Source organism: Theropithecus gelada, chromosome 10 (assembly GCF_003255815.1).
Source record: "Theropithecus gelada isolate Dixy chromosome 10, Tgel_1.0, whole genome shotgun sequence".
Lineage (NCBI taxonomy): Eukaryota > Metazoa > Chordata > Mammalia > Primates > Cercopithecidae > Theropithecus > Theropithecus gelada.
In genome coordinates this window covers 51014099-51028239 of record NC_037678.1, presented here as the reverse complement: position 1 = coordinate 51028239, position 14141 = coordinate 51014099, and the positions used below count along the sequence as shown (strand labels likewise).

At 48.9% G+C, this 14141-nt stretch overlaps 1 protein-coding gene across 8 annotated transcripts in view; it reads right to left on the bottom strand.

Annotated features, from left to right (window-relative positions):
• Positions 1-14141, bottom strand: part of NFATC2 (nuclear factor of activated T cells 2) — a 180710-nt gene that overhangs the window by 154693 nt on the left and 11876 nt on the right. For 2 of the 8 annotated variants that reach the window (XM_025399030.1, XM_025399028.1), the window contains exon 1: positions 1402-1750. The exons of 4 other annotated variants lie outside the window; for them this stretch is intronic. Coding sequence is in view for 2 of the 4 variants with exons in the window: in XM_025399023.1 (XP_025254808.1) it covers positions 1402-1531 (130 nt within the window). In the remaining 2 variants the exon portion in view is untranslated. Of the gene's footprint in view, positions 1-1401; positions 1751-14141 lie in introns of those variants that run through there. 2 more of the 8 variants (XM_025399023.1, XM_025399022.1) reach the window with 1 other exon arrangement.

The window sequence follows — 14141 nt, the reverse complement described above, 5'->3', positions numbered from 1 at the left end:
GATGTCCTCCAGATTGCAGCTCTAGAAGACTGCTCTCTTCTGCTAATTATTTCCATCTCCAGCCAAAACACAAAATTATTGCTAATGACCATCTTCTCGGTATCCAAGTGAAGACAGGATACCCAAAGCTAAAGCAAATCCCTCACCTAAGGTGGCCAGAGAGGACACCGAGGGAAGTTAAAACTTCATTACCTGTCTAACACAGTGCCTGTGGGAAACATCAGGCCACCAAGCCTCCTCGACAGGCTTCCCACACGAGCCAGTGAGCACAAGCCCTTCCTACGCACCAGATGTAGGCAAGCCCAGAGTGCGTCTGGAAGCTACCAACAGGCCTGCCCCTGAGCCTTCAACAAGCATTGGCTGGGCTGGGCTGGGCTGTCAAAATCAGGAAGCCTGGTTGGGTTTTTTGTTTTTTCCAAGACAACCTGCTAACCAGAAATACACAGTGAGGTTGGGCGTGTGGCCTCTTCCCCCTCCTCTTCCTCCTCCTCCTCCTCCTCCCTCTAACGAATGCTCCTGTTAAACACGTGAAGTGACAGATGAGCATTGGGCCCAGCCTGGGGAAGTCCCCAGCCCCCAGCGACTGAGGGCACTTGGAGGCACAGAGTGACAAAGTTCAGGCAGAAAGAGCCTGTGTCCTTCTGAATCCACGCGGCAGCTGCCCCCCACCCCACCCATAGTAGAAGTTCACTTAATATAGCTCAGACCAGTCCTCTCGTGGGTGATAAGTAATGGGTTCAGCAGCAGCAGCAGAACCCAGGGAGGAAATGGGCCGGCCTTATAATACCAAAGTTTTTAACTCCCTCCAGTATCAGACAGACAACCTCTTCCTCAGTTTCAACACAAAGTCCCTATCAACCACTGCTTACAGGAGGTGATGGGAACTGCATGGCCTCACTTCAGTGCCTGGAGGGAAGGAGCAGCCTCCTAACTTTGATAACTGGGTTCAGCTACAACCCCCTTTTTTTTTTTTTTTTTTTTTTTTTGCAACCCCTCCCTGCTAACTACATTCTTTGCTTCCTCACCTCCTCCCTCCAAAGGCACAGAAATCATGTCCCTTGCCCTTTGACAACCCAGTCCCAAGCAAGAGGCCAGCAGACAGCACCCGCTCCCCAGCCTTGGGACCTGCCTGCCACCTTTTGTTTTGCTGAGAGTGACCCTCAGGGAGCAGTCACAAGCAACCAGAAACCGGTGCCCCTAAAGGGCAAGAGGGAGCCGACCACCCCCTAAGGGTGGCAGTGGCCACTGACACCTCCCCTCCCTGGCACCTAGGTAGGGGTACCCTCCCTCCAGGCCCCTTAGGAAGAGGGGCAGCTGGAGCCAAGAGGACTCCTGTGCCCAGTCCCCAGGCCTGAGCCCCTGGCGGGCTCAGGGGCCAGGCCAGGGGGAGCCTCCACCGACCTTCGTTCGGATTCAAATACTCATAGTCGAAGAGGATGGAGAAGTCAAGCTCGTCTTGGGGGCTGCCCCCGGGCTCGTGGCCTGGGGCGTCCCCGCCGTCAGGTTGGGGCTGCTGCTCGGGGGCGTTCATGGTGCGCAGGGCGGGAGGGCTGCGGGGCTGGGGGCGAGGGCGGGCGCGGCTAGCTCTGGGACCCCTCGCCGGGGGCTGGTGGAGGCGGCTCGAGCAGCGGGGTCCCTTTCCTCGTGGGGACGCACGCCGGGTCCGGGGACGGCGCGCCTGGCGCAGCGGGTCCTGGACGCGCCCGGGGAAGCTGAGCGGCGGCGGCGACGGCGGCGCGAGCTTCCTGCTCCGGAGGCACCTGTTGCAGCCCGGGGAGGGCGGGGGGGGCGCGTGGAGGCGGGGACAGGGCGGCCAGGCCGGCGGGGGCGGGGCCGCCACCCGGGGACCGGAGGGGAGGGGCGCGCGGCCTGGGCTGGCGGGTGCCGGGAGGAAGGAGGTTGCCCGCGGACCTGACCACACCGTCCCGGGCCACCGCTGGGCGCTGGGGCGGCCGCTGTCTCCCACCCTCCACGGGTGAGCGCGACACGCCCTGCGCGAACCAGGGTCTAGACAAGAAAGCTGCCGCCACTAGGACTTTTGCCCTAAGGGACCCACTGGCCCCACACTTTTTCCTGCTTTTCTTCTCCATGGGGTGGAAGGGGGTTTCCATCCACTTCTATTGCAGACCCGTGTCTCCAGGCATCTCCGTGTGCCCACGGGGGCGGCATGATTTTCACAGTACTTCAGACACCTGCATGGCCCTGAACTCAAGTCCCCAGCGCCTGGGAAGGAATCAGAGTGACAGCACTAGTCCCCCCGTTACAGCTATGCCTCCTGGCCACCTACCACGTGCCAGGTGCTGGGCATCCAGCAGGAGCCAGACACTGTTGCCCTCAGAAGCTCAGGCTCTGGTAGTGGGAGAGGCCTGAAGGAGAGAAACGGGACAAAAAGCATCTCCTTATGGGGCCAGGAGAGAACTCACCAGGGTAAAGGGTGGGGAGGCTTTAGTCCCTTGGGTGGTCAAGGAGGACCTCTCGGAGGAGGTGACATTTGAAGAATCCTGATTGATGAGGCGATCTTGGGGAAGTGTGTTCTGGCAATGAGAACCAAAACACAGAGCCAGAGCTCGAGGGGGCTGGGTGTGCTGGAGGGAGAACGAGGAGTACAGTTCTGATGGGGCGGTTGGCAAGTGACAAACACGCCCAGCTGCTTGTTTAAAGCATGATTCCCAGGCCCCTCCCTGGAGCTTCTGATTCCATACGTCTGAATACAGACTCGTGGATATGTATTTTTAATTAAGCACCCAACGTGAGCATTAATAAACAGGTACATTTGGCAAATGCTGCATAAGGACCCAGTAACTAAGGAACACCCTCCAATAAAACTCTGCCGGGGGCTCTGCCAACTTAACTGAAGTTGGAAACAGACTCACAGAGGTAAAAAAAAAAAAAAGATCAAAACAGTGTTCTTCAACCCTTCCCACACGTTAGAATCACCTGGGACACCTTTTTACACACCCGTGCCAGGCTGCAATTCAAACCCACTGAAGCAGAATGTCTGAATTTTGTTTGTTTGGTTTGTTTTGTTTTTGAGATGGAGTCTCGCTCTGTCGCCCAGGCTGGAGTGCAGTGGTGCCATCTCGGCTCACTGCAAGCTCCACCTTCTGGGTTCACACCATTCTCCTGCCTCAGCCTCCTGAGTAGCTGGGACTACAGGCGTCCGCCACCACGCCCGGCTAATTTTTTGTATTTTTAGTAGCGACGAGGGTTTCACCGTGTTCGCCAGGAAGGTCTCGATCTCCTGACCTCGTGATCCGCCCACCCCGGCCTCCCAAAGTGCTGGAGTTACAGGTGTGAGCTCCTGCACCTGGCCTGATTTTTTTTTTTTTTTTTTAATTTCAGATGAATCCAAGGTGCGGCTAGTGTTGAGAATGAGAAGATTAGATGGGCGAGGCCTTAAGATCCTCGTGAGAACCCAGCTTGACCTCAAGTGATTCGAGTCCTTCCCCATGTGCCAGGAGGAATTGAGGACACATACTCTTCAGGGGAGCCATCTCAACTCCATTAAGGGGATTTGTGCCAAGCCATCCATCATTCCACAAATATTTATTGAGCACCTGCCTGGCACTGCCACAAGATGTTAGGGATGCAACCATGAACAAGCCACAGCCTCTCCCTTCATCATGTGTATGCCCTAAAAGCAAAGAAGCACAGTTATGAACGGGGTTTTCCAAATTGCACTCAGACCAGTGGTTCTTAACCCAGACTACACATTAGAATCACCTGGAGAGCTGTTAAAATTTGTATTCAAATACCTGAGCACCACCAGACATCGATTTGATGAGAATGTCTGGGGTTGGGACTCAGGCATCAGTATTTTGTAAAAACTCACCAGATGCTTCCAATGTGTGACCAGAGATGAGAACCACTTTAGTTTAGACTCAAACTCTATTGCAGGGGCCTGGGGCTGGCTCAGGACTCATTTCAGAGTCTTGGGCAGCACCTCCTGGTTGTCGGAGCATAAAGAAATTCCAGCCTTTGTTTCCTAACGATAAGCACTTCTATGCCATGTGTATCCAACAAGCATCTTGCGGGTGGCTGATGCATTTAGGTGGAGGAGGGAAGAGTGGTGACCCCAGCTAGGATACTTATAGACAAGTATCTAGAAACAGATGGATTCTTTTGGGTCCTTATAACAGGGACCCAAGGTCCAGATGATGAAATTTTGGCCAATAAACAAGAAAACCAGGCTTCCCCTGTGCTTTAGAAAAGGAGAAAAGCTGGAAATGCCTCCCCACATCCTTTCTCATCCCTCCATCCCATAATTATTAAGCGCCACTAAATCTAGTGGACACTTGTTGATTGTGCCTACCCAGAATAATTCCTCCCTTCTTCTCATAACAGCACCCCAGTGTGTTCCTTGGGGAAACTACTCTAAACATAATCTTGTTAGAGCTTTCAACCTAGCTGCTCCACCTTCCCCAAGCAAAGAAGTGGATGAATGACCCAGACTGGGCCAGTCAGAGAATTTTATCTCCACTAGCCTAAGATCCACTAAGGCAGGGGCTATGACCACCTCATTCACAGCTTTATGTGCAATGGATGTGTGGATAAAAGGAGGATGGATAAGTAGATGGATGGATGGCTGGGTGAATGGAGGATGGATGTGTGGATGGAAAATGGATGGATGGATAGGGGATGGTTGGATGAATGGATGGATAATGGATGGAGGAGTCCATGGAGGGTGGATGGATGGAAGGATGGATGGATGGACGATAAATGGATGAATGAAGGATACATGGATGGATTGATGGAGGATAGATGGATGAACAGATGGACGAAAGAGCGAATGTGTTGCATGGATGAATGGATCCATTAATCAATGGAAGAGTAGACGTTTGCCTGGATGGATGCAGAGTCTGACTGTCCTTAAAATCCTTAGAGTTTTCTTTAAGGGTCCTCCACCCTGAGGCTTACCCTGGCCACCCAACTGCTAGGGCAAACACCTAAATTCTTACCCCAACTCCACTTCCTCTTCAGATACCCAACGATAAAATGAGATATTAAAGGGAAGATCACTTTGCAGTTGATCAAGTGCTACAGGAATTTCAGCCTGAGGCAGGACAGTTCAGGACAGTCTAACTGCCTTCGTTGTCCCTCTGAACAATGGATATATTTTCAAAGCTTCTGGGATTTGGAGTCTGGACTATTGTAATCAGAGTTCTTTAAAAGGAAGTGGTTCAGACTAGGTGCCAACCAATAAAAGAGTTTCTGCCGGACAGTGGGGAGTAAAAGGGTCTTCTTCCCTAAAGGTTACCTTGAAGGGTGGTAGTTCGGGCTGTGGGAAAGGCATATTTTCAATTCAAAAATAAATAATCTGTGCTCTTAGGTGGAGGGAGGGGGGTGGGATGGCGGCCTTCACAGGGCAGCTCTGTCAACTTTCTCTCTATCCTGTGTCCGACCTCCTTTGGATACCCTGGCCTTTGAGTTTTTCCCCAGCCTCTCCAACCGAAGTGCAACAGAAAGCTGGTGAAGCTAGTGAGACTTTGAAACTTCCAGCACACATTGGTACTATTTGACCCTGGAACCATTTGGCCCAGGAACTCAGCTCCCTTCAACATGCACTTAATCCCAGAGTCTAATTACAGCCTGAGCTAGGTGCCATGAAAGGCAAGGAGAATGTGTTCCGGAGCTTATGTCAAGGAAACCTGATGTAGACAGGGAATTCAGACAAGGCTGCCCTAGGGAGGTGATGTTTAAGCTGGGACTGGAAGGCTGGTAGAAGTTAGTTAGGGAATGACAAGGGGAGGTACTAACAGAGCGATGAGGGAGTATGTGTAAAGGCTCTGAGGCAGGAGGAAAATATGAAACAATAGAGGACCCCAAAGAAGACAGGAGTGGCAGGTGCTCAGGGAAGGATGAGAAGATGGTGTAGGAGGCTAGGAGGTAAGTGGGGCCCAGGAGACCATGTTGAGAGTTTGGGACCCGAAAGCAATTGGGAACAACTGGAGAGTGTTAGGCAGCACATGACAGAATCATAGGTGAGTTTTTAGAGAATGGCTCTGGGTTCTCTGAGGACGCGGAATTGCAGGGGGCAAGGGTTGAAGCAGGAGGATCAACTAGGCAGTTTTTATAGTCATCCAGGCAAGAGATAATGGGGGCGTGAACTACAGAGATAAGTGGTAGCCATAGAGATAAGAAAACGTGGAAGGATTCACAAGACTCATAGACTCTCATCCTTTGGTCCATCTGTGAGTTACCTCTCTTCGTCTTCTAGGCTTCCTTAAAATGGAGCATAATTTGGGTCCACCTGGATAGAAATAGTCAAGAAGCACTGACTCCTGAAGCGCCTTCAAGAAGCTCCTCCTGGCTCTGCGTCCCCAGGCTGCTTCAAGATTGCCCTGGAGTTACCCACCACCTACAGCTCTGCCTTGCTTTCCACCTTCTGGTAGAAAGCTCATTTTAATCTACAACCTGAGCCTCTCTGCAGAAATCCAGGCTTGTATATCCAATGTCAATCCAACATCTCCACTGGGGCGTCTAACAGGCACCTCAGTGTGAATGTGTCGGAAACCAAAGCCTACGTCTCCAGCTGTTCCTGCCTCATTATGCCTCAACTCAGGTATTGCTCTGCCTGTAATCCAGTTCTCCAATCAAACACCAAAGAGTGGTTCTTGAGTCCTTGCCTTTTCTCATGCCCACATGCAAACCCTCAGCAAATGCAGGCAGTTGCACCAAATGTAACCCAAAGCCACCCATTTCTCACTAACTTCACTGTTCTTCCTCCCACCTCCCAAGAATCCAGGACTTCATTATTTCTTACTTGGACAACTGCAGAAGCCTCCTCCCTGGACTTGCTACTTCCACTTTTGCCGCTGTGTGGAGCAACCAGAGGGAGCCTTTAAAAAATATACATCTGATAAACCCTCCAGTGGCTTCCCATTAAATTAAAATTAAATAGAAAGCCCTTGGTCTGCAAGGCCCTACGTAAGCTACATCCCACCTGGCTCTCCTTGGGTATCATCTCCTGCCATTTTCCCCTTCTCTTACTCCCTCTGCCACCCTGATCGTCCACCTATTCCTTGAAAACGCCCACATGACCCCACCCCAGGGCCTTTGCACCTACCATTCCCTCGGCTATTTCCTGGCCGCTACCTCACTTTGTTCATTTCACAGCTCAAAAGTCACCTCTGAGAGACCTTCCCTGCCTGTCCTAATAAAAATCGCATCCCCCGGCATTCTCTGTCTCCTCACCCTGCTTCATGTTCCTCGTTGCCCTTTCCACATGGTATATTTTATTCATATGTATATTTCTTCGTCAGTTTGTTGCCTGTTCCTTTCACTTGAGTGCAGTCCCCACAAGGGCAGGGATATTTGTCTGTTTTCTTCCCTGGGATATCTAGAGTTGCCAAGTTTAGCAAATACAAATACAGGACACCCAGTTAAATTTGAATTTTAGACAATGAATGCTTTTCTTAGTAGAACTATGTCCCAAATAGTATGTGGGACAGACATAAACTAAGAAGTTATTCATTGTTTACCTGAAATTCAAATTTAAGTGGACATCCTGTATTTTTATCTGGCAACCTCAGCTGTATCCCCAGATCCTAGACTGGTAGCCAGTACATGGTAGGTTCTCACTAAAAAGCAGCTGAAGGAATGAATGGAAGAATGGCGCCCAGCAGAGCTTCTACCTGAGAGATCAATCAGTGAATAAAACTGCACCATTAGGAGAACCCAAATTCCTTCTTTGCTCAGCTTAATGGGACTCAACAGGGATGTCCTGAAATTTAGCAGTGTTTTATAGCCTTGGCAGCCCAGCCTCTAGCCTGGTTCCAATACCTGTAATTATTTGTAGAGAAATAACATTTCATCTGACTCAATGGCTTCAGGGAAATTCTACCTGCACATGTTGCTTAAAAAGAAAAAGAGCCTGGTATGGTTGTGCACACCTGTAGTTCCAGCTACTTGGAGACTGAGATGGAAGGATCGCTCAAGCCCATGAGTTTGAGGCTGCAATGCATGACAATTGCACCTGTGAATAAGCACAGCCCTTCAGCCTGGGCAACATGGCAAGACCCCGTCTCCAAAACAAGGAGTGAGGCACAGAAAGAAAAAGACTATCTATAAAAGACAATGTTCTGTTACAGAAAATATGTAAAGGTCTTGAGATTTTTTTGGGTTTTTTGTTTGTTTGTTTGTTTGTTTGTTTTTTGAGATGGAGTTTCGCTCTTGTTGCCCAGGCTGGAGTGCAACGGCGCAATCTCAGCTCACCGCAACTTCTGCCTCCCAGGTTCAAGTGATTCTCCTGCCTCAGCCTCCCAAATAGCTGGGATTATAGGCATGCACCACCACACCCAGCTAATTTGAGTTATTTATAACAAGACTGGTACATCTGAATCCCTTCCACCCCTTCCAGGCTGATCTTCCTGCTGTAGGTCAATGGCATGAAGACATAAATGTTTGACCAAGCCTGGAGTGATCTTGTGGTACATTAAAGAACAACTCACAGCTGGGATGCCCAGGATCCAAACTGAGTCCTTCCTCTAACTCGCTCTGTGACCTTTAAGCAAGACACCTTCTGTGCCTCAGTTTCTCCATCTGTCAAATGGGAGGAGGTGAATTAGATAATACCTGAGTTACCATTTCAGCTCTAAAATTCAAGGATTGTTTAACAAGGAAAACCAAGCTAATCTGAGCAGCAGCCGGGGCTCGCTTCATGGGATGTGACATGCAGAGTCACACAGCACCCCGCACCTGGAACAGCCTGTGCTTAGAAGGAGCCTGCACTTGGTTGAATGCTCTGCTGTTGACATTTTTAAAATTCTGAATACTTTTTGAACAAGAGGCGATGCATTTTCATTTTGCACAATGCCCTGAAAATTATGCAGCTGGCTCTGATAGTGTACAGATGCTCCTCAACTTATGGTGAGTGACATCCCAATATACCCACGATACACTGAAAATATTGTTGGGTTGAAAATGCATTTAGGCAGGGCATGGTGGTTCATGCCTATAATCCCAGCACTTTGGGAGGCTAAGGCAGGAGGATGGCCTGAGGCCAGGAGTTTGAGACCAGTCTAGGCAACAGAGCAAGACCCCGTCTCTATGAAAAATAAAAATAAATTAGCCGGGCTCCCATTTGAACCCAGGAGCTTCAGGCTGCAGTGAGCCATGATTGCGCCACTGCATTCCAACAGAGTAAGACCCCATGTCCAAAAAATAATAATAATAGGCCAAGCACAGTGGCTCATACCTGTAATCCCAGCACTTTGGGAAGCTGAGGAGGGTGGATCACCTAAGGTCAGGAGTTCAAGACCAGCCTGGCCAATGTAGTGAAACCCCGTCTCTACTAAAAATATGAAAGTTAGCCAGGCACGGTGGCAGGTGCCTGTAATTCCAGCTACTCGGGAGGCTGAGGCAGGAGAATCACTTGAACGTGGGAACGGAGGTTGCAGTGGGCCGAGATCATGCCATTGTGCTCCAGCCTGGGTGACAAGAGTGAAACTCCATCTCAAAAAGAAGAAGAATAATATATACAAAGAAAATGCATTTAATATGCTTAACCTACTGAACACCATAGCTTACTAGCCTACCTTAAACATGCTCAGAACATTTACAGTCACCTACACAATTGATTTTGGGCAAAATCACCCAACACAGAGACTACTTTATAACGAGGTGTTGAATATCTTCTGTAATTTATTGAATACTATACTGAAAGAGAAAAACAGAATGGTTTATGGGTACCCAAAGTACAGTTTCTACTGAACTCATATCGCTTTCACACCATCGTAAAGAAATCCTAAATCAAACATCGTAAGTCAGGGACCATCTGTATAACACATAAGTCACAAATTTTCATCATGAACTCCATGTCCTAACAACCTCCCATTATAATAAAACACTGCTTATAAAAGACAGGCATTGAAACGTTTTAAGTCGGATTCAAAAAGTGGGAACATTCTTTACCAGACTCCAGAAACAATCTCCCTTCAACGGAAGCATTCCCTGGGACTCATGACCACTCTAGGTGTTAATATATAACTTACAGACAGATGCATTTGACTGCAGCAAGGCTGGTACTAGGGTGACGCAAGAGAGGTAAAATAAGAGGACACCAAAAACTCAGTAATTCGATAAATTATATCTTCACACCATGTTTTAAAACATCAAAATGCATGCAAAAAAAACAAAAAACAAAAAACAAAACAAAACAAAAACCTTGCTGAACAAGCTGTTAGAATTTTAATAAAGACAGGTTAACAGTCCATGTGAGCCATATTGCACCCTAAGGCCAAAGGGAAAATGAGTAATGTTGATCCTGTCTTTATTTAACATTTTTTATTTATTTTTTTGAGACAGGGTCCCACTCTGTCACCCAGGATGGAGTGCAGTGGCGAGAGCGTGGTTCACTGCAGCTTCAACCTCCCGGGCTCAGATGATCCGCTCACCTCAGCCTCCTGGTAGCTGGGACTACAGGCTCCTGCCCTACTACGCCCTGCTATTTTTTTTTTTTTTTTTTTTTGTAGAGACAAGGTCTCACTATGTTGCCTAGGTTGGTCTCGTACTCCTGGGCTCAAGCCACCACATCTGGCCTTTTTAAAAAAAGTATATCATGGAGTTTTGGCATTAATTTTGTTTTTAAAATATTATATTAGGTTGGGTGCGGTGGCTCACACCTGTAATTCCAGCACTTTGGGAGGCCAAGGTGGGCAGATCACGAGGTCAGGAGATCAAGACCATCCTGGCTAACATGGTGAAACCCCATCTCTACTAAAAATACCGAAAACATGGCATGAACCTGGGAGGCAGAGCTTGCAGTGAGCCAAGATTGTGCCACTGCACTCCAGCCTCGGTGACAGAGCGAGTCTCCAACTCAAAAAAAAAATAAAAATATATATATATATATATATATATTATATTAAACTATGGTTCATCCTGAGCTCATGCCTGTAATCCCAACAATTTGGGAGGCCAAGGTGGGAGGATCGCTTGAGCCCAGGAGTTCAAGACCAGCCGGGCAACATAGTGACACCGCATCTTTATGAAGCTGAAACAGGAGGATGGCTTGAGCCCAGGAGGCCGAGGCTGCAGTGAGCCGTGTTCGTGCCACTGCACTCTAGCCCAGGTGACAGAGCAAGTACCTGTCTCAAATATATATACATTTCATATACATATGTGTGTGTTTGTGTGTGTGTGTGTGTGTATATATATATAGTTCATCCTGATTACTGAATTTCTTGCATTTTGCTCCCCCAAATGCCTCATTGGCTTCGTCATGCTCTTGCAAAGCCATTTTTAGGGATGAGCTCCTAATAGACTGAGAAAACAAGACAGTTTCAAACCTGACTTGTACTTCAATCTATCGTCTCCTACAGAGTCTTTTAAAGCCCAAAGAGGATTTCTGTGTTGTGAGAAAACTATTTTTCAAGAGGGGATTGCAGCAAAAAGCCATTAGCTGAATACGCCACCCTCCCACTGGACAGGCACTGATGGCCATGGGTACCTCGTAAGACAGCAAGGTTCTACTAAAAGCCAGCGCCTAAATCAACCTGTGGACTGTAGGAAGATGCCCCATTTGACAGCAGCAGAAGTTACAGGTCTGCAGGAGCTCCACCAAGTCCATCCTGCAGGCATATTATGTTTGGCCTGCCCAGTAATTTCTTTTTAATCTGAACTAACATTTTTATTTTTAAAATTTTATATTATTTTAAGTTCTGGGATACATGTGCAGGATGTGCATGTTTGTTACATAGGTAAACATGTGTCTTGGTGGTTTGCTGCACCCATCAACCCATCACGTAGGTACTAAGCCCCATATGCATTAGCTATTTATCCTGGTGCTCTCCCTCCCCGACCTTCCCGGCAAGGCCCCAGTGCGTGTTGTTCCCCTCCCTGTGTCCATGTCGAACTAACATTTTAAAATTGGGAGATTTCACATAAAAATCCAAATTTCCAACTTCTAAAAAAAAAAAAAAAACAGGCAGGCAGATCCAGCAGATCCAGCAGATCCAACCACCCCAGGCCCGCATTCCCGTATGGACCAATCAGCTGGAGGTAAGTGGAGGCTGTTCCCTGGGGACTCCCCAGCACACACCACCCCCCCCACACACACACACCCTCAGTTCACCCCAGCGCCCACCTGGCTGCCTCATTCATTTGTGCCACCTGCCGGGAGCCTGTGAGCTTGAGCACCTGGGCTGCAGGTTCCTGATTCCTTCCACCTGGTCCCTGTACAACTACTTTGCCCTGGTTTTGTTTCTCCTCTTTGTTCCTTGCTTTCTAGTACATTCCCCTCTGTCTTGGGTAACAATGTTTAGAAGGAGGGCAGGCTCAGTAAACCTACCTGCCCCTTAAGTGATGGTCCTTGCTCTTAACTGAACAGGAGATGCCACCATCCCTCTGCTAGGGAGGCTCCATCTTCTACTAAAGCACAGCCTCAAGGGGCAGGATGGGTAGGACTGGTTATAACGTTAGGGGATAGAGTGTTGGTTAATATCTGCCCATCCCCACAATCATTTCTCACCCAATGTACCTATCACCCTGGGCCTACTCTCCCCTCCTCGGTCACCCAGGCTGTCTTCCCCTGTATGCCTCAAGATCGTTTCTCTCTCCATTCTCTTCCCTGCCATATTCTTTGCAGACTCAAACATCTGTGCCGATTTCCTAATCTTTGAAGTCAGAGAGTGATGAGGACAAGCTGGCTGACTCAGAGGTACCCATCATCAGCTCCCATCTGCACAGCCAGACCCTGGAGCACAACCCCCACTGCCTCCAAAAAAGCACAGGACATCAGCTGCTCTCTCCCTCTTTCGCTTCTCCATCAACACAATCACTAGACCTCACCTAAGCTCAGAGTCACTTAGCTTGTAAATGACTTCCCATGAGTATGTCTCCCCAACTTCACAAAAACATCTCTTTCAAATGCAAATGGGCATGTCTCATAGATGTTGGATTTTTCTCCCCACCACCTTGCCAGGCGCTCTGCCTCTGTTAGACTCTCCACAAACACCTCTGGACTCAGTGGCTCAGTGATTGAAGTGGGTCACCAGGACCCTACAGAAAAGACCCCAGAGGCTTGGTGGAAAGTGGATTTGTCCCCGTCAGGAACTCTTGAAAGTTATTGATCTGGAGGAAAGTAATAAATTGAATTTAAAACAATAAAATAATAGTAAAAATGGAAGCTAACAGGAACTGACCACTTTGTCTTTGCTGAAAGCTTCACAGACATGATTTCCTTTCAACCTTAAAACACCCCCATGTGTAAAAATTACTAATAGCCCACTTTTCAGTTAAGGAAACAAAGGCATACAGCAGGTTGTGATGTGACTTGTGAAGTCGCACGTGCACCATGGAAATGGTTTTGTCTTACATGAGTCTGATATTCATTACTAAGTCATGCTATTCCTGGGTGATTAGCTAAGGGTAGATTTGCCGAGGGACATTTTTGGATCAAGATGAAACCCTGAAAAGTCTCATGACTGCCAGTGATAGTGGAGGGTGGAGGAGGAACTGATGAGGGGAATCCAGGACGGGCTGTCAAGAAAGCACAGCTGAAGTGGTCTGAATATTCACAGGATTGATGGCATCTACCTCTAGGTACCAAAGCCAGGGACCATCCCCATGGAACCCTGGGGCTCAAGGAAACACAGTTTGAGAACCCTAAAGGAGAAAGCTCTATGGACTGAGAGGCACTGCTTCTGAGCACCTCTTCTGCCCCACACTGGCCCCAGCCATCTCCATCTCCTGCCTGGGCCACTGCAGCAGCCTCCTGTCTGCCCACCTAGCATTTACTCTTACCTGGCTAGAGGCTGATCTCCTCTTAATGGGCAGTATGACCATTTGAAAAGGTTCATTACACCACACATCGCTGTTGCTGAACATTCCCCCAGGGGCTCCTGATTACCCCAAGAATGAACTTCAGACTCCTCACAAGCTCCTATGTGGGCCAAGTGCGGTGGCTCGTGCCTGTAATCCCAGCACTTTGGGAGGCTGAGGCGGGCGAATCACGAGGTCAGGAGATTGAGATGATCCTGGCTAACACGGCGAAACCCCGTCTCTACTAAAAATACAAAAAATTAGCTGGGCGTGGTGGCGGGGCCTGTAGTCCCAGCTACTCGGGAGGCCGAGGCAGGAGAATGGCGTGAACCTGGGAGGCGGAGCTTGCAGTGAGCTGAGATCGCGCCACTGCACTCCAA